The following is a 26726-nucleotide window of genomic DNA, read 5'->3' as shown; positions in this document are numbered from 1 at the left end:
TCTAGAAAGTGGAAGATCTAAATGTTGCATTTACAAATGCAGAGCGTTGGAGTGCAGTTTGCAACTTTGCTGGTAAAACCACCCAAAGACTCCCTAAATGGACCATAAAAAGGTCTATTATGGGGTTGTGTTTCGCTGAATGGATGTGACAACAGTTTGTTTTGGGTTATCAGTAGTAATTATCACAGGCCTGCCGCTATGCATTTCTTTTTCTAATACTGGAATCCTTAAAATGACATTCATACCCATTGCATGTTGTGGTTTTTGTGTCTCCTCCCTAACTTTTTAGGTTGGCCGCCCCACAGAACTCTGCGTGGCCATCGGAACAAAGTCACCTGCTTGCTGTATCCCCACCAAGTCTCCACTCGTTACGACCAAAGATACCTGGTGTCGGGCGGCGTGGATTTTTCCGTCATTATCTGGGACATCTTTTCTGGAGAAATGAAACACATCTTCTGTGTGCACGGTGGGGAAATCACACAGCTTTTGGTCCCTCCGGAAAACTGCAGTGTAAGTTGGTGAATGCCTGCGTGCTGGACAGCAGAGCCAGACCAGAGTCTGGTGACACAGCCCCCCCAAAATTACACCAGAGCGCTTCAGCCCATTGCTGATTGGCTACAAAGTCAGCGAGTCACAGAAGGGGGAGGAGCAGCATTTAGGGAGGGAGGATAAAAGGGGGCAGTTTCTGAGGGAGAGAGTTAGATAGGGCTACGCTTCAGGTTAAGAGAGAGGGCTTGATTTGAGATGAGAGATAGGGAGTTGGATAGGATTTGACTGAGGGAGAACTGGTTCTGGGTTAAGTTAAACATCTACACTGAGGAGACTATCCAGAGCAAGAGGACAGAGCTTAAGCCAGTGTGCAATGCAATGGCTTTTAAACAGAGGTGGTTTGGGTTTCAGCTGTACAGTATTTGGGATTCATGTGCGTCTCTCTCCTGCTCAAACATTCAAGGGGTTCCCATGATACCCAGCCTCTTGCATCTGATGGCTTACCGACTAAATAAATGACAAGTACATTGTTTTTAAGATCCAGTGGATTTGCAGCTAAAAGATCTGTGCCAATTGAAAAATATTATTTCCTCCTTTTCAGTCGAGAGTCCAGCACTGTGTTTGCTCTGTTGCCAGTGACCACTCAGTAGGACTTCTGAGCTTACGGGAGAAAAAGTGTATCATGTTAGCTTCCCGGCACCTCTTTCCTATTCAAGTCATCAAGTGGAGACCCTCAGATGACTACCTAGTTGTGGGCTGTTCAGATGGCTCAGTGTATGTCTGGCAGATGGATACTGGTAAGAGAAACTGTGTAAGAAGGGACTTAATGATTTCAGGCGTACCCTTTAGTAATGTAGAAGGTAGCTCCATCCAATTTTAAATTTTGGAAAGGTTATTACTTGCGCATTATGCTGCCAAATAAATCTACTTCGGGAAACATATATGCAAAGCTGCAGTGAATTAGGGGTTATTTGGCTACGAAATGCATGATAAAAGGGGAAATGGCTGACTTGTCCTATTTGCCTTTCTGCTTTTATTATAGAAGATAAATTGTTAGTAATTATGGGTGGGATTCAACTAATGAGTTCTGTCACCCAAAGTGTTTCTGCTTATGCAATGGGACTTCCTCCTCTGCTCCCCAGTTTGCCCCTGTGCCCTCCAAAATTGGCTCTGAAGGAATTGTAATACAAACTCGAGTTTTGAGCAAGCACAAAATTGCCTAGAGCTCATTCTTCATAGTGTAGTTTACAAAGTATGCTGTCTTGCAAGAAAATCATGGGAAGTTCATTGCTGAACAGCTAGGCCATACTGAGCCAAAACTTCACAAGAGAAGGAAAGTTAACAACTCTAACTTTCCTTCTCTTGTGAAGTTTTGGCTCAGTACATCCTAGCTGCTCCTATTCCATTAACTTCAATATACCTTTGTAATGTTTTGAATGCATTTTAACTACAGCCAGTTCGCCCCTCGCCCCTTTCTATCTTCTTAAGGTGCTCTTGATCGCTGCGTTATGGGAATAACAGCCGTGGAGATCCTGAATGCCTGTGATGAGGCTGTGCCTGCCGCAGTCGATTCCCTCAGCCATCCTGCTGTCAACTTAAAGCAGGCCATGACTCGGCGTAGCCTTGCGGCACTTAAAAACATGGCCCATCAGAAGCTCCAGACTCTTGCCACAAACCTCCTGGCCTCCGATTCAGCTGACAAAGTAAGCCTTGGTTGCGTCTTGTTAATACACATGCTAGCAAAATGCCTACTGTCAGGACAGGTTGTGTGTTGAGGGAGGCCCTGTGTATTGCAAGGAATGGTGGTCACAAAGGACTTGGCAGCATCCCAGCCACATCATTCTCCTTTGGCTTCGGGTGAAGTGACTGAAGAGGAGACAGAATCGGCCTGGGACCATCTGGGCTTGCTGACCTTGTCCTTGGCTTGTGCTTCCTTTGCAGTAGCAGAATGTGTGGTGGCCAGCTGCCATGGCCAGACTCCTCGGCCAGCTGCAGCTCTGAGGAGGAGATCTGAAAAGTGGCCTGAGGTGGTTGTGGGGCTCTGAACATCTGCCCAGAGCTCTACCGATAACAGCATCACTGGTTGCCATTCATTTATGTGGGAGGAAGTGAAGGGGCATATAGCCCTCTGTGCATGGTAGCAGTCATAAATCCCTATCTGGATGTGTTGGAGGAATGTTTTCTGGGAACAAAGGAGGCTGCCATATACTCAGTCAGACCATTGATCCAGTGTTGCCTACACCATCTTTGGCTATGCTTGTGGTTAGAGGGGAGAGAGCTTAAACATGAGTCTGGGTACAGATAGCATACTTGCCCAAACTTTGGCTTAGCCCAGTATGGCATGTGAATTCTTCTCCAGGCGCCTGCACGTTCTCACTTTTGTTTGGCCTCATCTTTTGTACCTTGCTTGCCAAGGCTCAAGGCAGCTTCTAACAGGACATAAACCATGAAAGCAATAAAAGAAGCAGCAAAACAAATTTTAAAAATGCAGTACGAAAAGTGTATCCAGCATCAATTGTTAACTTGACAGTTACAGCAAGCACTGAAATGACTAGTAAACAGGTGATAACTGAACATTCTTGTCTGATGGATTAAAGATTTGGGAGTATCCTGGAAATGGTGAAATGAAAAACTACTAAGGTTTTGAGAAGTTAGAGAGTTCAGTACTCAGCTCGTGTTTTAGGGTCGCTGTATTTCGAAGAGCAAAAAAGAGGACACATTTGCTGACTTCTACTTTTAACTGTGGATCGCTATGACAACTCAACCAATTAAACAGAGGATGTGTCCTGGAAAAAGAGGACATTTGGCAATATTTAATGTTTCTACCCTGAAACGGTTGATGCTGTAAGCATGGGCCTCTAAATTATGTACTAGGTGCTTTCAAACCCAGTCCGCCTTTCCACTACCACCCCGTGGTTAAAGTGTTTTACCTGATATATGGTGTTTTCTGGGTTTTTCTCCCTTTCTGTAATGTGAAAACTTGAGAGCCAGTGTGGTGTAGTGGTTAAGAGTGGTAGTCTCGTAATCTGGGGAACCGGGTTCGCATCTCCGCTCCTCCACATGCAGCTGCTGGGTGACCTTGGGCCAGTCACACTTCTTTGAAGTCCCTCAGCCCCACTCACCCCACTGAGTGTTTGTTGTGGGGGAGGAAGGGAAAGGAGAATGTTAGCCGCTTTGAGACTCCTTCGGATAGTGATAAAGCGGGATATCAAATCCAAACTCCTCCTCCTCCTCCTCCTCCTCCTCCTCCTCCTCTTCTTCTTCTTCTTCTTCTTCTTCTTCTTCTTCTTCTTCTTCTTCTTCAAGTATGGAAAGTGATATTCCAGCTGCATCTGCCCCTTTTGAGAAGTACTTTGTGATAGCGATTGAAGCCAGTATCCGAGAGTCCTACAAGGAAAACAATTGCAGAAGGAGGTTTGCATGTAGGGATCACAGCTTCATGAAAAATGCATTCCAAGTGAGCCACTAGGGATCAGCCTTGCCACTTTCCTTGCAGTGGGAAATTTGTCTCGCTACTGTGGTGTAGAAATTTCTCATCTCTTGGGAGGGGGGGAATTGGGCAAGAGGAACTTCCCTTAATGGCTTTGGCTTTTGGCTACAGTAAAGGAGCAGTCTTAGATGGGAGTAGATGGAGGATCCTAATAGCTAGTTTTATGGGCAATTTTAAAGTGAGAAAACTCTTCATAAATATTACAAATTATATATATATATTGCGGGAAATTGACTTCATGGCACAATGTCATGCAATTCCAAAAGTTAAAATCCCAGGCAAAATCTTTACGGTGTTCGAAATAAGGTTTCCTAACATGAGAGAGTAAAAATACAGAAGATGAGATTTAAAACTGGAAAGTGATTTGATATGCTGCCTTAGGCAAGCTTTTTATTAGTAAGGCAGATTATAGATGATATATTAAGATAAAAAAGTTACTTGTTTTAAAATATTATAGGAAGTTTTATATACTTTAGAATGCACCCTTGTTTATTATCCTACATTCCAATGTCTCCTGGCTGTTTATTGTAGTTCCGCCTTGAATTTTTACTAACAATAGATATTTTCCCTCCCCAAAGCCAGTACCTTTTTTCACTAAACTGAAAATTCAAGCTGTAATGCATTCTGTTAGGACTGCCCTTGAAAACTGTTCAGAAACTTCAACTGGCCCAGAACCTGATCTGGTTTATTCAGATGGAACCACAGTACATCAGTTCTGCCTATGACTACATTATGGTGTTGATGCTTGCCTTTTTAGCCTAAATGGCGTGAGGTCTAGATACCTGAAGGAGTGTCATCTCCCATATTGATCTTCCTCACCGTTAAGATTATCAGAGGCAACCCTTCTCCATGATTCATCTATTGACACTATGCATGTACCAGAGGGCCTTCTCTGTGGTGGCCCACCAACTTTGGAATGCGCAAGAGAGGCATTCTCTGTGACAACACTACATTCCTTTCAGCGCTGGGTTAAAACCTTTTGATCTGCAGAAGCATTTAAAATCACTGCGTTTTTAGTTGCTTTTATGTTTTTCATATTGCATTGTGGGTTTTAAAATTATTACATGTATAATTAAAGGTAAAGGACCCCTGACAGTTAAGTCCAGTTGCAGACGACTCTGGGGTTGCGGCGCTCATCGCGCTTTACTGGCTGAGGGAGCCGGTGTTTGTCCACAGACAGTTTTTCCGGGTCATGTGGCCAGCATGACTAAGCCACCTCTGGTGCAACGGAACACCGAAACCAGAGCAGTGCATGGAAACACCGTTTACCTTCCCACTGGAGCTGTACCTATTTATCTACTTGCACTTTGGGGCGTGCTTTCGAACTGCTAGATTGGCAGGAGCTGGGACCAAGCAACGGGAGCTCCCTCCGTCGCGGGGATTCGAACTGCCAACCTTCTGATCGGCAAGCCCAAGATGCTCAGTGGTTTAGACCACACTGCCACCCGCATCCTATCATTTTTTTAAAAAAAGGATATGGCATGCTTTCATTCTTATTGGGCCATTACATGTATACTGGCCCAATAATAATGAAAGCATGGCTTATCCTTTTTTTAAAAAAATGAAATCAGTGCTAGCACTTTCCTACTTGCTCTGCTAAACTAATACAAGGTCTCAGAATCCAGTGAGGGCTGGTAGAACAGAGGTCCTGTGCATTTCCCTTGATTGGTTGGATCTGAGTGCAGCATTCCTATTCTTGGTTTCTCTGTTTGGGATTTTTATTTATTTATTAATAAAAGGTTGTGGTCCTTGAGTGTTATGAAGGTAGGCCATGATAGTTTATGCCAATATCTGGGGAAACCTCATAGACACAAGGGACTAGGCTTCCCAGGGAAAGATTTTGGTGCTTTGTGTTCATAATGAACAAGTGCACAGACATGCATCCATCCATTTATTTTGTACTTGTCTTTGTTTTGATGAAGAATTTTCCTTTTCCTTTTCTCACAATGTACAATAGCCCCAGCAGTCTCCTATACCCAAATGAGAATGCATACCAATATTTAGCTACATGATGACATTTCCACAGAGATTTTTAAAAGATAATAATAGATATCTTCTGTAGTGATAATAATTCCTACTCATATTAACTTTATCAAACAAATGGATAAGGCTCATGATAACCTGATGTGGTGATTGCATTTTGGTACAAACATTTCAGAACTGTGTTGCCCATACATGAAAGTATACTGAGACATTCTGTAGTATTCTTCTGAACAAAGGGTTGCCTTGCTTTCTAGTCAGGTTTGACAGTAGAACAGCAGAGGGCATCAGAGATCCACTTTTTGTTAAGAGTCATATTTTCCCCCCATGGATTTTATGGTTGGTATTCATAAAAGAGGGCAGTTCTGTGTTTTTGCAATCCCCCAGTTTTATATAGATTTTATCCCTGTTTAAAATCAGTGAGTCCACACATGTGAAACTGACCAGCACTAGGATTGCTACCAAGTTCGGCTAATCCATCATATTTCCAATTCTAGCATTCCAGTTTGCTGCCTTATTCCTTGTGTCAAAATGATTTTAATAGGGTAACAAATTCAAATGGCAGAGAATGTGTATGTGCACTTTGCCTTTAAACGTATTAGAGCTGGTTTGCTACAGGTACAAATAATATTGTTGTATGGATGAACATTTTTAAGAGAAAAGTAGCTTCTTGAGCCATTCATCTTGCTTTAATTTCCTTCTGTACTTATGATAATTAAACTAAAGCAGTAGAACTTTAAGAAACAAGTTCTCATCAATGTTTTGGATGATTGTGTCTTGCCTTGATAAGCTGACCTGTGTATGAGCCATGTGAGCACACACACACAGAGTCAACTATAGCCTCCCATTTTGTATGACTAGCTAGCTAACTGCTTTGGAATTGCTCTGAGGTCTGTGGATGAAGGGCGGTATACAAATATAATAATAAATATAATTTAAAAATTAATAAAGAATATGAATCCAACTCCAGACTCTAGCTTCATATACTGCCTCATTCAAAAATCGTTAATCGTAGTTTGTCAAATGTTATGCAGGCATCCCTCAAATTGGAAGGGGGTTGTGTCCCGGGTCATTGTGCGCTTGTGTGAAATTGCGTGCAATTGAAACGCCCCATTCTGCCTCCACTGTGTCTCATGCCGCCTCTTCCCCATCCCTGCCCCTGCCCTTTTAGTGGCATATTTTATTATGTTTCCAAGTCACTTCTGGGTTTGGCAGGTGTGTGGCCATGATCATGCACATATTGCTCTTACCTAAAACAGGAGTTGCCTGTATTTCAAAAATTTCATACAAATAATTTTAAAACAATCAAAATCACAGTTTCCCAATTTTGGGTGAAATGGGATGGTATAGTTGCCATTGATGGCCCATTTCATGGTAAGGTTTGCCAATTGCAGTTCTCCTTTGCAAAGGTGAGGGAGCTATTAAGGTTCGTCACTGTGAGAACTGGTTGTTGTTGTTTAGTCATTTAGTCGTGTCTGACTCTTCGTGAACCCATGGACCAGAGCACGCCAGGCACTCCTGTCTTCCATTGCCTCCAGCAGTTTGTTCAAACTCATGCTGGTAGCTTCAAGAACAATATCCAACCATCTTGTCCTCTGCCGTCCCCTTCTCCTTGTGCCCTCCATCTTTCCCAGCATCAGGGTCTTTTCCAGGGAGTCTTCTCTTCTCATGTATTGGAGCCTCAGCTTCAGGATCTGTCCTTCCAGTGAGCACTCAGGGCTGATTTCCTTCGGAATGGATAGGTTTGATCTTCTTGCAGTCCATGGGACTCTCAAGAGTCTCCTCCAGCACCATAATTCAAACTGGTAGTTGGGCATTTGATCTGATCCAACAGGGCTTTCTTATGGTATATTCATAGAATCACAGAATTGTAGAGTTGGGACCCCGTAAGTCATCTAGTCCAACCCTCTGCAATGCAGGAACCTCGGCTAAAGCATCCATGACAGACGGCCATCCAAGCTCTGCTTGAAAACCTCCAAGGAAGGGGAGTCCACAACCTCCCGAGGGAATACGCTCCACTGTCAAGCACCTTTTATTAAACCCTCACTGTCATTTTATCCAATTAAATCTTACCTAATTAAACTTCTCTTAAGAAACAGAAACTGGTGGCTGGATTTGGTGCGTAAACTTGTCATTGCCGCGTGTAAAATAAACAAAAATGAAAATAGATGTGATGAGACGATCAACGGCTTGTTACAAGCTCTTAGATTTGTGTAGTTTGCAGAGAAGAGCGGTATAGCTGACAAACACTCCTTTGCCTTTTCGGCGAGTTCCCAGAAGTCCCTTCGCTGTGAGGAGGTGAAAGGGGAAATTGACAAGAGGGTTGAAGCCTCTTGTCAGTTTCACCTCTCCAGCCTTGAGCTTCCAAGATTGTCAGTTTCACTGCTGCTCTTTGAAATCTTTCTGGCAGGTTTTGTGGAAATCTTGCTCGAGTTCAGAGAATTACCTGCAAAGGCTGCAAACCGAAGTGGTGAAACTGATGAGCTTTCTCCATCACCGCTATCGCCAGAGAGGCTCCTTCATTATAGGGGGTTTCAAAAAAAATTTTTTTCTTCTGTAGGAGTTTTGCCTTTTGTCAATTTCACCATTACTGTGAAGAGTCTTCGGCAGGCTCCCTGCGGAGGTGTGTGTGTAAGGGGGACTTGTCACTTTCACAGCTGCACTTTTCAGCCTTTTGCGTGAGGAATAGATAACATGCAGTGAGTGATGAACTTGCCAGGGCAGGTGAATGCATGCATGAACAGTTAAGCACACGGGGAGCAGGAAACACCCACTGTTTGGGATGGAGGAGGAACGCACGCATGCAGATAAATTGTTAGAAAACAGGAACTGGCCGTGCAATGTGCAGCCGAGGTCAGGAGCAGAGCATTGGGTTTCTTGTTAAACGGCTTAGAGGTTTTGCTAAAATCACGCAGTACAGTGGTACCTTGGTTTTCAAACGCCTTGGTACTCAAACATCTGGTTTGCTAACTTTTTTTTGGAAGTTGAACGTGCTCCGCTTTGAGTGTTACGCTTCCGATTTGAGTGTTACACTTCCGATTTGAGTGTTACGCTGAGGTCTGCCTGTTTTTGCTATTTATTTTGCGTTTTTGTTTTTGTGGCTCTTTTTATTTTGTTTTTGTGACTGTGTGGAACCCAGTTCAGGTACTGGGTGTCTGCAGTACATTGTTTATTGCTTTCATTTAATGGATCAATGGTCTCATTAGATAGTAAAATTCATGTTAAATTGCTGTTTTAGGGGTTGTTTTAAAAGTCTGGAATGGATTAATCCATTTTGCATTGCTTTCTGTGGGAAAGCGTGCCTTGGTTTTGGAACACTTTGGTTTTGGAACGGACTTCCAGAACGGATTAAGTTTGAGAACCAAGGTACCACTGTAGATAAATTTTGTTATGTATGTATGTATAAATAAATAAATGCGTAGAATGGAAGAGAAGAGGCTCTAGAATGCAGACTGGAGAAACACAGCTTTGTGAAAATTCTAGGGGCTGGTTCGGGAACAGATACTTCCAACAACTGCTGAAGTTGAAGCTTTAAATACTGTCAAGCTCTACACTTTCCTACCCTGCTTGGAGTTTAAACGTGGCCCCTTGGCTACAATCTATCGGCTTCCTATGAGGCAGGGCTTGAGAAGGGCTGGTGCAGAGAGGATTTTCAAGGCTGCATCATAACCTTGACAGAGACCATCACAACATTTATGTACAGGATACATTGAAATTCATCAAACAAAATATAGCTAGGAGAATCTGATGATGCATTGTGTTCTTCTCCCCGATCCAACCTACCACTGGAGACCAACTTGGTTTCCCATACAGTGTGAGCCCCTTCTCTGCCTGAAAATGTGTTTTGCATGGTGGTGGAAACAGAGATTGAAATTGACCTCCACTACTTAGCCCCCGCAAATGGGATTGGTATTGAAATCAGTCTAATTTGGCGCAAGTTGAATGCGGCTTGCACTCTAGCATTGTCTGCTTTCATCATCCTCACTTCCTTGGCAGACCAAGGAAGGATGTACATGCTGTTGACTAGCAAGGTGAGGCTTTGAAGAGGTACAGGTTGATGGCCAAAGACAGCATATTGTTCTAGGGGCTGAACTGAGCATCAAAGGAGCAGATCTTAAAAATGTGTGCGCAGAATCAACAAAGAGTTACGTATCCCATTTAGTGCCAAACATAAATCTCTGGGGGTATTTAAGAGGCGTGTGTTTGTGCGTGCTAATTCATTATTTACTGTCTAAAGTGGCACTGGTAATTTTAACAATGAATTCAACAACTGCCCTGTGATCTTGCATTCCAAAGTGGGGAAGAAGGAGAAACCCTGTTACAGTTATAATCTGATTTCACACTTTACCTGTGAGCTCAATGGGGCCTCGACCTCTGAGTGGACATATATGGGAATGTGCTGTAAGTCTTCTTTAGACTTCCCAGTGTAGATTGGCTCTGTGGGAGACAATGCTTTTCAATGTTTTATTTCTGCGAAGGGAGTCCTGCAAACACCTGTGTATCAACACCTGTCCAAAAAAGGTGGGGAACTGTCTGCGCCTTTGTCTTTTTCATACACGTATCTGTTTCTCTTGGATGAATTAATTCAGTGTTTCCCAACCTTGGGCCTCCAGATGTTTTTGGCCTACAACTCCCATCATCCCTAGCTAGCAAGACCAGTGGTCAGGGATGATGGGAATTGTAGTTCAAAAACAGCTGGAGGCACAAGGTTGGGAAACACTGAATTAATTTATCCCTTCTCTTGGGATCCTTGATAGACTTGGACACAGTTTGTACAAGTGCTACTATCACGTAAAACCACATGGATAACCCAACAGATGCGTGCTGGTTCCTAATATTTTTTTTTTTAAAGCATGGGAAAATACAATTAAATGCTTAGCATATTTTTCAAAAATACATTATACATATTGTTTTGGAGTGTTTCGCATTTAATTATACTTTTTTTTAAAAAAGGAATCATATAGTAATCTTAAATCATTCACATTTCAAGTTTGTTGTTTGCTTGCTTTCAAATGCCACAACTCTTCTCCTATCCAAGATACCCAGGTTATGTTTTGCGCAAACTCTTTGCAGAGTACTGCACAAGCCAGAGAAATAACTATTGCATGTTTTATTGCAGGGAAATTTGCCTAAGTACTCTCACAACTCTCTGATGGTTCAGGCCCTGAAGACTAACTTAACAGACCCAGATGTCCATGTGCTCTTCTTTGATGTAGAAGCTCTGATTATTCAACTGCTAACTGAAGAAGCCTCCAGGCCTAATACAGCCCTTATTTCCCCAGAGAATTTGCAGAAAGCATCTGGTAGTTCTGACAAAGGGAGCTCCTTCCTGGCTGGCAAACGAGCAGCGGTCCTGTTCCAGCAGGTCAAAGAAACAATCAAAGAGAACATAAAAGAACATCTCCTTGATGAGGATGAGGACGACGAAGAAGCCAGGCAGAGGAGAGAAGACAGCGATCCCGAGTACCGGTCCAGCAAATCTAAGCCCTTAACCCTCTTAGAATACAATCTAACCATGGACACAGCCAAGTTGTTTATGTCATGCCTTCATGCTTGGGGCTTGAACGGTGTTCTAGATGAGCTTTGCAGCGACCGCTTGGGGATGCTGAGACCTCACTGCTCCGTCTCTTTTGGCTTGCTCTCGAGAGGAGGCCACATGTCGCTGATGCTTCCCGGATACAATCAGCCCATAGGCAAGATGCCCTCCGTTGATGTGGAGGTAGGGAAGTCTGTATCTCCCACGGAGGGACATATCAGAGGAACATATGGCATATCACGCGCAGTAACTACTCAGCACCTCCTCTCCATTATCTCCTTGGCTAACACCTTGATGAGCATGACGAACGCAACATTCATTGGTGATCATATGAAGAAGGGACCAGTCAGGTACCTGTAGAAAAAATAAATAAACCTATTCAATTTACCTCTTTCATCCTTTGCTGTCTCACTCCGAACCACCTTTCTTTAGTACACAGTTGTGCATTCCTTATTGCTAGATCATTGTTTTGTTGAATTTCATCCTAGATCAGGGATTCCCAGACTTGGGTCTCCAGCTGTTTTTGGTCTGCATTTCCCATCACCCCTGACCACTGGTCCTGCTAGCTAGGGATGATGGGAGTTGTAGTCCAAAAGCAGCTGGAGACCCAAGTCTGGGAAACCTTGGCCTAGATAAACCCAGAGCCAGATTTCTTTTCCTTTTCTTTCTTATACCCTGTATTGTTATTCCAATTTGGCTGAAAGTAGTGAAGTTCTAGGTATTTGTACCTGGACACCATTTTGGTGAGGTTTCCGTCAAATGATTGAAATGTTATATTACATTTCAAATAGGCGAAAGTTATGTTGTTAAGGAGGTGGTTCATAAAATGATGTTTGATTTGTTGTTGTCGCTGTCTAGACTCAGTACAGGTTACAGCACTTGACAACTATTTTTGCCTGTCTGGTTTTAAAAATAAAACTTCATGGATAAAATAGAAGCTAAGAAGAAGTTTATATGAGAATTGAGGTAAGCCTCTCCATCTTCCTTGACCACCATAACCACAGAAGATACTAAACCAGCCATTGGAAGGAAAGAAGGGAACTATATTTTCCAGAAAATAAAAGGGATGGAGGATATCTAAGGTATTGATAGAAGAGAGGCTGAGAAAGACAATGATGATGAATTGGGTAAAAAGGGTACCGAGATCTGTGCATGTTTAACAGAAGATGCAACCCATTCTTAAGCTATTCTTATGTGGCACCAAGCCCAAATATTATATGGTGTGCAATATTTTCTGAGTTTACATACCCAATTCTTGAATTTTTTTTTATTTGTAGACCACCTAGACCAGGGACTCCTGAGCTTGCTAGAGTGAAGACTCCTGCTCCAGTTGCCAGTCCGACAGCTCAGGGGCTGATTAAACAAGGTAACCTCTAGGCCCTTGAGATAATGGAGATATCACTCAGACTGTGGAATTGACTTAATGATACGTTCTTTTCTCTCTTTTTTTCTGAGTTATTAGGCTGAAATGTCTGATAATTGCAAAGGATGGTCTGATAATTGCAGGTGTTTTATGAAACGGAAGGTTCCTGTGTGCATATGATCTTTTGAGTTCATAGCAGCAACATTTTTCGGGTACCCCGTGCTGACAGCCAAGCACCTTGCTGGAGATTAAGGTCATATATATCTGATCCACCATTCTTTGAACTCACCCTGGATTCATCTCCTGGCAGTTCATCACCAGGGACTGATATGAAACCTGCACTTGCCATGAGCCTTGCAGTCCAGTTTTGCAATCTGTTCCTAAAATGACAGATCAGCATAATTACAACTCAGGTTAATCCCAGTGGTTGTTCTGAGGAAGGGAATCTCTAGATCCACTCTGTTTGACTTCTCTCTCTTTAATGCTTGGCATTACTGATCCTGTATATCTCTGGTATTCAGAGATGGATAGATTAACCTGTGTGTGACTCAAGGGAGCCCATGAAAGGGCATGGCTCAAATAATATCTGGGCTCTTGGGGGCAGTATTCAGCTACCACATCCCATCAGTGCAAGGATGTCTGCTTGCATAGTGGGACTGACCTCTCCTCTCCTCATGTGTGCCTCACCTCCACAAACCTGCTCCGAAGGGTTGGGGGAACCCCCTATGACATATTTAGAGGACACATGGGAAAGGAGAGGGGAACAAAGTTCTGTTGTGCAAGCAGAAATCTTTCTATCGGATTCCACATTCTCCTTATTTTCTTTCTGGAAAAGGAAACGTGTGTCCATTGACATCTGGGCAAAAAAGGGTATCACCTTTCTAAAACTCCTTTGTTACTCTCTCTTTGTTCCACGCATAGTCTTGTTAACAGGGCAATATAAATTTGATTAATCCGTTAAGAAAAGCACCCTGTGTCTTAATAGCACTGTACCTAAGACAGAGGGATCTCCTGCCTAGCATCTGATCCTCTTCTCATGGCCACTATATGTAAAACACAATAAATCAAGCACATTGCTTTATGTTGAACTCAAGTGTAGATGTCCCCATTGGAAGTCAAGGAGGTAAATGACTATACAACTTTTAGAAGGCTTCTGAAGGCAGCGCAGTATCAGGAGGATTTTAATGTCTGATGATTTTATATGTGTTGGAAACTGCCCAGAGTGGCTGGGGCAACCCAGCCAAATGGGTGGGAAATACATACATACATACATATGTACATACATACATACAATTATTAGATAACGCACTGCGCCCCTCCCCCCGACCGGAAGGTAGTTTGGTTGTGAATGATTTGCGAGAGAAGAAAGTTAGAAATTGAATACAAATCCCCCTGGAAGTCTGTAGAGTAACCCAGAGAAGTGTCCATGAACCCCCCCCCTCAGTGTTTCTTTTCCTTTTTTGAAATTTAGTGGAGAGATAAAATTTCATTAACTGAAAAAACTTTTGCCTCCTTTAAAGCCACATTTAATAGCATAGCAATCAAGTGAATGAAAGCTTTCAGTCTTGCTTTTAATGAGCAATGAACGGATGTGAAAGCAAATATTTCAGTTTCTCACTGTATGTGATGCTATGATGAAGTTTGACTTTTCTGTGCAGTAAAGTGTGTAAATCATTATGGCTGACATGCATTGGTAGCTGCTAGTCAGCAAAAAGGGCTTCTTCTGGTATGGTGAGACTCCCCCTTCCCCTGCTCCTCCCCTCAGCCCCTCCAGAGCAGATTTGGGGATGGCACAGGGAACAGGGAAGAAGAGTTATGTCAGGCAAGCAGAAGTCCACTATAGTGGTACCTCGGGTTAAGTACTTAATTCGTTCCAGAGGTCTGTTCTTAACCTGAAACTGTTCTTAACCTGAAGCACTACTTTAGCTAATGGGGCCTCCCGCTGCTGCCGTGCCGCCGGAGCACAATTTCTGTTCTCATCCTGAAGCAAAGTTCTTAACCTGAAGCACTATTTCTGGGTTAGTGGAGTCTGTAACCTGAAGCGTATGTAACCTGAGGTACCACTGTAATGTGAGGTTGCATGTCATTTACTTTTTTTTTTTTAATGTTCACAATGTAGTGTCATCTAAACCATGGTGCACTGGGAGGCCTTTCAAAAATAAAATAAAATAAAATAAAATAAAAAAATAAAATAAAATAAAAAATAAAATAAAATAAAAAATAAAATAAAATAATCTACCCCGCCCATCTGGCTGGGTTTTCCCAACCACTCTGGGTGGCTTTCAACAGAACATTAAAAACAGAATAAAACTTCAAACATAAATAACTTCCCTAAACAGGGCTGCCTTCAGATGTCTCCTAAAAGTCAGATAGTTGTTTATTTCCTTGACATCTGATGGGAGGGCGTTCCACAGGGTGGGTGCCACTACTGAGAAGGCCCTCTGCCTGGTGCCCTGTAACCTCACTTCTCGCAGTGAGGGAACCACCAGAAGGCCATCAGAGCTGGACCTCAGTCTCTGGGCTGAACGATGGGGGTGGAGACGCTCCTTCAGGTATTACCATCCTCATTGGTCATCTGTTAATGTGGTTCATAATGCTATTGTCATATTTACAGTTCATGCTATCAGATCTACAGTTATTTGCTTACTTCTGCCCTGATAATAAATGGGGGAAAGTTTATCATAAACAGTGACAGCCAGAATATTTTTATTCATGAAATCGTTAGATTTTTGTTCCACCTTTCTCCTAGTTATCATATTGTAGGTTTTTCGCATCTATCGCTTGACTTGGTGCCTGTGACATGTTGTGCATTTCTGTGAGTTTAACTTTCTTAATTGCAGCGCATCTAACATGCAATGGACAGTGGCTGAGCACAATCAATTCATGCAGCGTATTTTATCAGATTGCTCGAACGCCCAGTTCTGCTGGCCTACCAAGCCAGCTGTTGTTACTTTCAGTTAAACTGATTGATATAAACAATGACAGCCAGAGAGACTGTTCTCTTTCTCCCACCCTCATCACAAAGGAGTGAAGCTTAAATATCGAACTGTAAACTCTGACAATTGGGTGTATTTTTGGAAAGCTTGTGCTTTTATCAGTTCAAGATCTTTCCCCAATCCTGGTTGTCTGTTATTATTATTTTTTAATTCACACGTAATACATGCTAGCTGGTTTACAGCGTTGCGCGTGCCATCGTGATGCATTCGCGTGGAAATCATAGAAGAAGTAAATTTGATGCAGATGTCTTAGAGTGACAAAAGAAGTTCACTGCATGAAAACCAAACATACAATTCAGGAAACAATGCTTAATCTGTTCTGGAGCCTGAGCTCATTGTTGTTCTGCAATGGAATAAAGGAGAGGGATTAATTTGAAGATGCTTGTGCATGACATATGGTAATTCTCTGTGAGAAGGAAGTGTCAGCCAGTGACCTCTAAATCTTAACATTGACCTCTGGTTGTAGAATGGTGTGTGCCATACGGTCTGCCTGTCCTTTCATATGATAATTTGATTCATGGAGCATTAGCGAAACTATAAAGTTTATGGCTGCCTTTGGACTGCCTTCGCATTAAAAAAAATAAGAACCCCACCACAATTCACAAAACGGCCATCGTAAAACGGCAGAAATTTTAATTTGGCAAAAACTATTCTGAGCAATTAACTTTTTAAAGTGGCTTCCTCACTGAAAGTAGTTGACAGTACGCACTAAATCAATCTTAGTGTGGGTACTAAAGAGATTAGTTTTCAAGGTGTTTTATTCGGCCGGGCCTTAAAACAATTTGCAAAGGTCAAAACATCCAAAATTAGACTTGTCTTAACTGTAAAGCTTTATTCGTGCAGTTGTGACGTGGATGGTAATTTATATCCTGGTTCTTTGAGTTTATAATTACTTGTGATTTTAAGCCACACTATTGCTTGTCATAATGTGGACTTTCTGTTAGTACGTGTAACTGTGACCAGGATTTCCCTACCTAACGTGCTCACTCTGCTGTTTAAAATGGGATTGATGCAAGTTTCTTGATTTAACATTTCTTGGTGTATAGTCCAAGTAACCAAAGTCTCACCCTGTGTTCTATAATTGACTTGTTTCTCTCTCACTAGAACGCTTCTTGAAGGGTTCTTGTATAGTAATTGCTAATATAGTCCCAGAGAGTTATGGTTCTCCCCCTTTCCCCATTCTTTAGTAATACAAACCGTTTTCTGAAACGTCTGTCTTCATTTTCCTCTTTATTTCTTCCTTCCTGCTCAAGTTGCTCCTGCTGTTTCTGCTAGCACTGAAGCTGATCTCTCTGGCTCTGACCCTGCTCCTTTACATACCTGTTTCTTAGTAAATGAAGGTATTCTCACCTCCGTTTCTATCTACTTGGCCTTTTTCTTTTTCTTTTTCTTTAAACTAACTTGCTCTCTCGTTGTTACATGCCTCTTCTAATCTGCACATTCATTCACTTTCTCAATTTGAAAACAAGCTTCATTTAGCAACCTTTATTTGCAACTAATGATTAGTTTTAATTCATTTTTCTCTGCCTTTAAGTGATTGTTGTACATCACTTAAGCAGCTAGCTTATCTGACTGGAAAAAAGAAATTTATATTTAACGAATTAAGATCTTTAAATTCAATTTGTCAACCCTTTTTCACCTTTTGGGGGAAGGGACAAGGAGAGAACAATTACATATTTTTAATTTTCCGGTGGCTTCAGAATGAGGATTTAAGCAATTGAATCGCAACTGAAGGGATATTTTGGGGGGCTTAGAGAAAGTTGGTTACCTTGTGGATAACTTTCCTATTGATAAAAATTTCTTTGCTTATAAATAGAGGGTGTTTTTCAGTGACAACATGTAAGGGTTTTGTTACCATTCTTTTATCTGTAAAGGCAAAATCCGAGATCTTGTAAATACTTGTTTTCTAATACAGTCTTGTAATGTGCAGGTAATTTCTTTCTCTCAAAAGATCACCTAGAAAAGATCATGTTGTTGTTGTTTAAAAAAGGAAATAAAGTACCCTACAAACAGCAAAAAAATAAAAGAAATAAAAAAGCAAAGAGCAAAAAAATAAGCAATTAAATCTGCCTAACCTTGTTAACTTCAGTGGAACTAAGCTGATTTCTAAAAGGCGATGTATCAGTTTAAATGATTTGTAGATTCTTCTGCTTGTAGGCGTTTTCGTAAGTTCTACTGTTTATGAATTATGGACCACTTTTCAATTATTTGTATACATTGTTCTCATTCATTGTGCTACTAAATGTATCCAGTTTTTCCTTTACACGAGAAATAGAGACTCTGTTCAGCAGGTAACATCTATGTGTCCGATGGCTTAGTTGTCATGCTAAGAGAGAATTGCTTCATTCAGCTCTAAGTAGATACAAGCCTTCCTCTTAAGTGGTGACTGGAAGAATTCATTAGAAACCAGCAGCAATCCAGATTACTTCTGCAGTGATTAGACGTGGTGTATTAAAGTTGTGTCGGAAATCCCCCCTTTTCTAAGTTTGGAGGGTAAAAGTTGTGATTTTTTCCAGGTTTGAAATTTCTCCCGAATACGAAAAAAAGAAAGAAAGAAAAGAAAGAAACTTCTCCTGAAAATAAAATCTAAATTACAAGCATATGCACCTTTTGGGGGGGGGGGTGTTTTTGCTGTTTTTCCTTATTAGAGTAGTCCTTATTAGAGTAGTCACATGGATGATCCTATAGTGACTGGGATGACATCATGATAGTATAGCCAATCAGACTTAGCTATGTGACGACATCAGCGAGGGTAATTGGGAATAACATCAAATAAAGGCAATTCAACTTACTAAGCAAATATTATTGCAAGGCGGTGAAAATGTATTTATTTAATAAAAGTTCTACACCACTTGCTTGTTTCAAAAAAACCCAGCACCCTCAAAGTGCTTTACATAAATGAAAAGGTGTGCATTTTTCGACACAACAAAAACTAAATAGTTTTGCTTGAGCTCTAGCTATTGGAGCCTGCTAGATGGTGATGCTAACCTAGGTGTACTTTGTTTTTTTTTAAAAAAAAATTAAAACCTGTGAGAAATTATTTCCTATAGTTAACAGTATGTGTAAAACACCTACACTTCTGCACTTGGACAGTGGCGATTTCACTGTGAAACCCATTGCTTTCTGTTTATTTTAATGTCCGTATTGGTGAGCATCAAAACCAGCATTTGAACCCATGCTTTTTGGTATTGTTGTGCTGTTTAGAACTTTGAAAGAGTTTTGTGTGTTTTATGGCTTTTAAAAGCTAGTGTTCGTTCCTCTGTGTATTTGATGGCTGATTGTCCATGTCTGGCTTTATGTATTGGCTGCAATTCTACACCTGTCTTGCTTATTTTTAAGTTTGGTTTTTAGCAGGGATTTTAGAGGGGAAAAAATCCTTGGAGCATGTTCATCAAGATTCTCAAAAAACTGGTCTGATACCTAACAGTCTTGTTTCTTTCTTTCTCCTCCTCCTATTATTATTATTATTCATGGATGCAGTCCTAAAAAAGAGAGAAAGATGTGCCCCAAGAGAAAACCAATTCTGGTGCTTGGGAATTTGAAATGTATTTCAGCCTTGTTGCTATTGTGCATGGAAGGCAATCTACCACACACCTGAACCAGCAGTACTGCACCTTAATGATTTTCCTCTGCTGTTCCTCCATGTAGCCCAGGCACAGGCAAACTCGGCCCTCCAGATGTTTAGGGACTACAATTCCCATCATCCCTGACCACTTGTCCTGTTAGCTAGGGATCATGGGAGTTGTAGGCCAAAAACATCTGGAGGACCGACTTTGCCTGTGCCTGATGTAGCCCTTGGAGAAGGACCATAAAACACCGGCTCAGGTGCAACTTTCCCTAAAGCCAAAACAGGAGTTGGTTTAGAGCATCCATGTTAGTCTTTCATAGCTGCTAAAGTATTCCCATCCCTTCCCTCTGCTTCCTTTCCCCCCGTTGTGCATGGTAGCACATTCGCCCTTCCTCCTACCTCACAGGAAAAGTCACTTCCTGCCAACTGATTCTGCTAGAGGGCGCCAGGGCACCTGTGGCCTCAGGGCAGGATTGTGGCTGCTGTTCTCATGCACTGTCCTTATCACGTTGTGATAAATCTCTAGCATGAAAAACAAATTCACCGGTTTTATATTTTATGTGGAAGAGGATGCTTGTGAAAGCATGAGTCTCATACCTAGTCTGGTTAAACGTCTTGCACTGGTTGGTTTAAACATGTTATCTCCTGTCCATCTGTCTGTCTGTCTCTCGCACATACGTACATGTATACACACACTGTTCAAATTAGTCAATAATTGGATACGACGTGTTCGGTCCAAAGAACTTTGAGTAGAAGGAAAATAATTGCCCAAGAATTTATGCAGCACTGACATATGTGCATTTCACGAATGTTTTCATGCTTCCACTTGTGCAACAGGCTTCGCAAGCAGGGGAACATTAGTGAAATTATTTTTTCTCACCGATTGCTAGGGAATGAAGTGTAAAATTACCTTCCTATGAATCGAAGACAGCTTCCTATGAATTGAAGACACTTGTTAGAAGGGCATCTTTAGACCCAGTCTTCCATCAAACCAGCAAACAAGCTTAAGCTTTGATGTGATGTTGGATCATGACCCTCATGGGGAGATTAGGGGGAAGAAGGGAAGAAATGCTATCCACCTGATGGCTCTTCACATAGCTATTTTGTCAATTGCCCTAGCTTTCTTTTTAATCTTAGTAAAGGAGGGTCCTTAGGTTAGACTCCCAGGTATGGTCAAACTTGGCCCTCCAGCTGTTTTGGGACTACAATTCCCATCATCCCTGACCACTGGTCCTGTTAGTTAGGGATGATGGGAGTTGTAGTCCAAAAACAGCTGGAGTGCCAAGTTTGGTCATACGTGGGTTAGAGCAATTACAAATGCATAGTTATAGAAGGATAATTATTAGGTGGGAGTAAGCCCCTCTGAACCCAGTGGACGTATTTCTGAGAGGGGTTGTGTAGGATTGCGCTGTTAATGCCCCAATGTAACTTTGAATTAGGATGAGCTTATATACCCAGAAGCTGTGCTTTCTGAAATCCGAAGTTATGAAGTGTAGGGAACAAATGGCAGAGACAGCAAAATAAAGCAGTGAATAATTAAAATGTAGATGATAGGAGCTTCAAATAAAGTTAGTTGCCTCAATGATCAGGAAGAGGGGTTAGCGTGCGCACGTATCAGTTTTAAATTAAGCTATTCAGTACAACTGCATTCCTGTTGCTTAAGATGCAGTATATTTTAAAAAGGGGTCATTGTGGGCAAGCAGGTCATGATAACTTCAGATTGACAAACGTAGTTGTGGATGCTAATAAATCTAGTGGCATTTGATGATGGCTGTTTTCGTAATGCTTTGCCTGTGTCTTCAACAGGATGGAGTCAACTTGCCGCTATGCATTGTGTTATGCTTCCTGACCTGTTGGGCCTGGATAAATTTAGACCACCTCTCCTTGAAATGTTAGCTCGCAGATGGCAAGATCGATGCTTGGAGGTACTGTTTTTTATTGAAGGCGTCAGTGGGGGTGAGGGGGGGTGGGGGGTGCGAATGAAATGAATCTGTTGGCCAACATGGGGATATTATTTTTACGTCGGATATATTGTTCCAAGAAAAGCGTACCATAATTCTGGTTTAAAGGTTGGATTTATATATCTAGGTATATGCAATTCAATTTGCAGGTCAGTTTTGTAAAATGGAGAGTTAACATCCCCTCATAACAACAGTATATTGTAGTTAAATGGGAAGCTAGGCCTCGGAGAACGCGGTTAATCCAAAGTACATGATGAATCTTGCCGGCCACTGGATGTCATCGTTGTTCCATTACAGCATGCGGGACCACTTATGAATACCAAAATCCTCCATTTCCATAAGCCACAGACCATTTCAACATGTTTCGACGGAGCTGCATGCAGTTTGTTTACTCCTCATGCATCAGCAGTTCAATAACTGCTGCAAATTCATTTTTAATCCTCTTCAGTGCTATACATATTTTTTTAAAAAAGCAGGAGGGAAGAGCATGCTTAGAGAGCAAGAACCCTTGTAAGTCACAGTCCAGGAAACTCTTTCCCTCCACTATGTGTAGTTATTTGAAATTAAATGCTGAGAGGTGCCGCTTCCAATTAATATTAGTTTCCCCTCAGCAATGCTGAGGTCCATCATTTGCTTTTTGGTGTGGGTGACAACGGCAGGTAGAAAATACAAAGACGTCTTTGAAATTTGCAATGACTATTCAACTCTGCTCAAATTTTCGGAGCAGTCTTTTGTTCCAGTAAGGAGAAGGGCGTTCAGCTAAGAGGTTTCTCAAGTCAGTTTCTAGAGAGAGCTTGCTGAGTTGTTCGAACGTAACTCCACTCGTCGGCAAATGGGGTTGGCGTCTACTATTTTTGATAAATGACTATCTGGCCTTGACATCACATCTATGCTGTTGTGGCCAAAAGAAAAAAAAAGAAGAGGAAAAAGTTGATTGTGCAGCTTTAAAAGAAATATATGAGGAGCAGACCTGTGACATTTACAGTAGTGTTTTGAGCTGGCTCCTAAGCTTAATTGAAAATCTGCTGCCAGGATTGTGTGTGTGGCAGTGGTGGAGTTCATGCACACATGGTAGATGAAACCTTGCTCTGTGGTAAGCTAGTCTTTTATTTCAGTTTCTAGCCTGCCTCATCCCAAAGACTTAGGGAGGACAAGTTGTGTGTGAACACACATTCTTTAGTGTTGCTAGTGAATGTCTAGCAAAACATGTAAGAATTTCAGCTTTTATTCTTAAGAATATTAGGCTTTAATTCTCTTGTATACAGAGGTAGATTAATAATAATAATAATAATAATAATAATAATGGTAATAATTTATATACTGAACGTCATCCAAAGATCACAGGGTGGTTTACAGTATAGAAACACAATAACACGCACCATAATAACAAACAAAAACAATACCCCCACAGTTTAAAAGGCCATAGGTTGTTTAATTAGCCAAAAGCCTGGTAGGAGAGCCTTCCTAGAGACAACATTCTTCAAATGGGGAGCCACTGCAGAAAAGGCCCTGTTTCCTTGTTTCCACCTTCCAAACTTCCTGCAGAGGAGGCGCACAATGAAGTGCCTTAGATTGCAGGGTGCTGAAGAGGAATCCTAAGCAATGCTGTGTTCTTGCAGTGTATTAAGGCAGTATCGTGAATTCTACGAATCAGGTCTATCATTCCACCAGTGCCAGGTTCTCTGTTACTTCTGAGATTTTTTTACACCACAGCTAGGACCCAGCCCATACTGTGGCATAGTGGTGAGGGAGGTATTTTCCATTGGTGGCTTTTCTTGATGAACCAGTAAATGAGGTGTGGGAAACCTGTGGATCTCCAGAAGTTACTGAACTACAGTTCACTCTACCCCTGACTAGTAACCATTCTGGCTGACTGGGACTGATGGTCATTGGAACACAACAACATCTGGAAGGCCACAGGTTAGGCACCACTGTTGTAAAGGAGCAGTTCTGCTAGAATCCCGTGGGTCCCTCTCAGGGTTTTGTGTGGCCAGTGTCTCCATGAGAATAATCTGTGGGCTTTGCCCCTATGGCTCTTCCATCCACATGTGCCCTAGCAGGGTATGAGGAAGTTGTACAGTATTGTTCCTATGCATGAAGGTGACATTGTTGATCACTGAACTGTCTGGGAAAGATAGTCCCTTTATGAATTCTGTTGTACCTAAATGGATGATGGGAAGCATTTGGGGACCTTGTAAGCGGACTGCGGAAAGAGGTTTTTTATGCTATCTATCATGCCAACTATCTTTGCTTTGGTAAGATGTCATTCACAAGCAGTATCTGCAGCCAATTCATTTTGCGTACCAGCATTCTTCTTTTTTTCTTTTTTCCACCCGTAGGAGTGTTCCCTCTCCCCCATATCATCTGACTTGTACTTTGAGATTGGCCAGCTTGGGTTAGGGGGAAACTTCTTGACCTGCCACCATCAGCTGTTGCATGGCAGGAGGTGACATGGGATCAAGTCTTCACTGTGATAGCACCCTGACTGTTGAATTCTTTCCCCTGGGAGATAAAGCACACCAGCTCTTAACAAAATTCCAGTGCTAGGTTAAAACAGCTATAATATAGCATTATATTTCATGAATTTGCCTGTCCAGTTGATTATTGAAGTCCAGAATACTGAAGGACTTAGAATGTGATAAACCATATCTATGATGGTTTTATAATCGATGAATAATTTTAATAGTTTAGTGGTTGTTTTCTCATACAATAAGTTGTTTTGAAGTGTTTTGAAAATCACTCTGTGATTCCTCGTGTGGCAGAGAGTGCTAGAAAAGGTTCCTTAACGTCTGTGCGGGTGGTGCTGTGGGTTGAACCACAGAGCCTAGGGCTTGCTGATCAGAAGGTCGGCGGTTTGAATCCCTTCGATGGGGTGAGCTCCCGTTGCTCGGTCCCTTCTCCTACCAACCTAGCAGTTTGAAAGCACGTCAAAAGTGCAAGTAGATAAATAGGTACTGCTCCGGCAGTAAGGTAAACGGCATTTCCGTGCGCTGCTCTGGTTCGCCAGAAGCGGCTTAGTCATGCTGGCCACATGACCCGGAAGCTGTACACCGGCTCCCTCGGCCAATAAAACGAGATGAGCGCCGCAACCCCAGAGTTGGCCACGACTGGACCTAATGGTCAGGGGTCCCTTTACCTGTACCTTTACGTGAACATTATGGAGTCCTTTTGCAAACATGTGTCTTCCTTTGGGTTTGTAGGTGCGAGAAGCTGCCCAGGCCTTGCTGTTAGCAGAATTGAGAAGAATTGAGCAGGCAGGGAGGAAGGAGACAATTGACATGTGGGCTCCGTATTTGCCACAGTACATGGACAGTGTTATCTCACGTGAGTATTTTCTTTCTAATCCAAATGTGCTTAAAAATGTGGATTTAAGAGAAGACATTTCAAGGAACAATGGAAACCAGTATATTTCATAGGGGAAGCTAGATTTCAGGTCTTGACATAGATCTCTTTCTCAGATGTCAGCATTGGATTTAGGGATGTTGAAAGTCTGGGGCAAAGTAAACAAGTCCTTCAGTGACAACTGTACGAATATGACAAGACATTTGTCCTTGAATTAATTCAATATTTCAAATTTATATTGTTTATATACCATCCTGATCTACCTTGAATCGGGCTGTATTGGTTGCCATATCAGACCGGTTGTATCGCACCAGTCAAATTTCATCCAAATATAATGAAGTCTGTACTTTGGTGCAGCAGTTTCAACCCAAGCTAGATCATTTAGTTCATTTTATTGGTGAGCAGGAATTTGTTTATTTCTAATATAGCAGACATTTTTATGACAACGAGAAACGTTTTGCCCAACGGAATTGAATTTCCTTTTGTTGAGAGTGTTTTGTGTGTTAAATGCCAATTGATTTTTTTGGAAAGATATATAATGATCTTGTTAAATCTAAATGGGATATATAATCTAGATTTACATGGAGATACTCTGTGCTGTTTCCAAGAACAAATGTCAGTAAAAAAATAACACTCAGTCTTTTGGCCTTAAGTTTAACCCCAGCATTATTTGTATTAAGTAATTACATACAAGGTACATGGACAATACTTTGGGGGTGTTTGAATGTGGCAATAAACTATGGTATTTAGGTTATGAGATAGGAATGATTCTCCTTTTCAGCTGGTCCCCTTCTTTGCCTTCTTCATCTTCTTTTCTGTGGTTTCCCCCCCAAAATAGTAGAATATGCCTATTTATGTCCCAGCCAGCCTGTCCTTCAACCAATCAAATACGAGTGACACAGAATTCTCTTCCCCCTGAACATTTTTTCTGTGAGTGACCAAGAGTTTCTACCCACAAACTAATAAAAAGTGTAATTTTGCAATCCTCTACCTCTGTATTTAAAATAACCCAGTTTTCCCAGACCAAGCCTATGTCACAACAGCCAACTCTCAACCACCAAGGAAGGATGCTTCCTATTACAACTTTAACCCATTAATCTCATACACATAAATTGCATCTAAATCAAACACTGTTCTACATTTTTAAAGGTGCTTTCTCCACAGGTGTTGTTAGGTTACAATTCTCATTGGCCCCAGGCAGCATGAATGATGGGAGTTGTAGTCCAGCAACAACTGGAAGGCACCACATTAGCTGCCAATAGCTAAGGTTCGCTGCAGGCCCTGTCATGAGCCACGAAAACAGGTGATCAAATACAGCAGTAGGAGAGAGCCCAAGAAACCAAAAAGATAGCATTATATTTCATGAATGAAAAACTCAATAACCCCTGCATAATCTCTATTAGTGGCATCTTTTCTGTATATCAATTTCTATTCCATCCTTCTAGATCCTATGCATTATGCTTGCTTCTTTAATAGAAAAAAAAAGTATCATACAACCCAAAACAAACACAGCCAATATTCGCAAAAAGGTTTTTGCCTATCTTGGAATAATATGCTATGTACTATGCCATCGTACAGCTGCCTCTGGAAGTAAAAAAAAAAGGTAAATGACCCCTGACAGTTAAGTCCAGTCACGAACGACTCTGGGGTTGCGGCACTCATCTCGCTTTACTTGCCGAGGAAGCCGACGTTTGTCTGCAGATAGTTTATCTGGGTCGTGTGGCCAGCATGACCAAGACGCTTCTGGCGATACCCGAGCAGCGCACAGAAACGCTGTTTACCTTCCCGCCGGAGCGGTACCTATTTATCTACTTGCACCTTTTGGCATACTTTCAAACTGCTAGGTTGGCAGGAGCTGGGACCCGAGCAACGGGAGCTCACCCCGTCGCGGGGATTCGAACCGCTGACCTTCCGATCGGCAAGCCCTAGGCTCAGTGGTTTAGACCACAGTGCCATCTGCATCCCACCCTCTGGAAGTAGAGGGATATTATTACACCAAAC

The 26726-nt window shown here is 41.9% G+C and overlaps 1 protein-coding gene across 4 annotated transcripts in view; it reads left to right on the top strand.

Annotated features, from left to right (window-relative positions):
• The window catches only part of WDR7 (WD repeat domain 7), a 216620-nt gene that overhangs the window by 30326 nt on the left and 159568 nt on the right, over positions 1-26726 (top strand). For 2 of the 4 annotated variants that reach the window (XM_081929554.1, XM_081929553.1), the window contains exons 12-19: positions 290-510; positions 1091-1286; positions 1978-2192; positions 11079-11845; positions 12773-12861; positions 17108-17194; positions 21229-21347; positions 24584-24707. In XM_081929554.1, the coding sequence (XP_081785680.1) occupies positions 290-510; positions 1091-1286; positions 1978-2192; positions 11079-11845; positions 12773-12861; positions 17108-17194; positions 21229-21347; positions 24584-24707 (1818 nt within the window). The remainder of the gene's footprint in view (positions 1-289; positions 511-1090; positions 1287-1977; positions 2193-11078; positions 11846-12772; positions 12862-17107; positions 17195-21228; positions 21348-24583; positions 24708-26726) is intronic. The other 2 variants (XM_081929556.1, XM_081929555.1) reach the window with 1 other exon arrangement.

The sequence above is a fragment of the Podarcis melisellensis genome, assembly GCF_964234715.1.
Source record: "Podarcis melisellensis genome assembly, chromosome: 11".
Classification (NCBI taxonomy): domain Eukaryota; kingdom Metazoa; phylum Chordata; class Lepidosauria; order Squamata; family Lacertidae; genus Podarcis; species Podarcis melisellensis.
The sequence above is the reverse complement of the archived record's forward strand: the minus strand, read 5'-3'. Positions and strand labels throughout refer to the sequence as shown.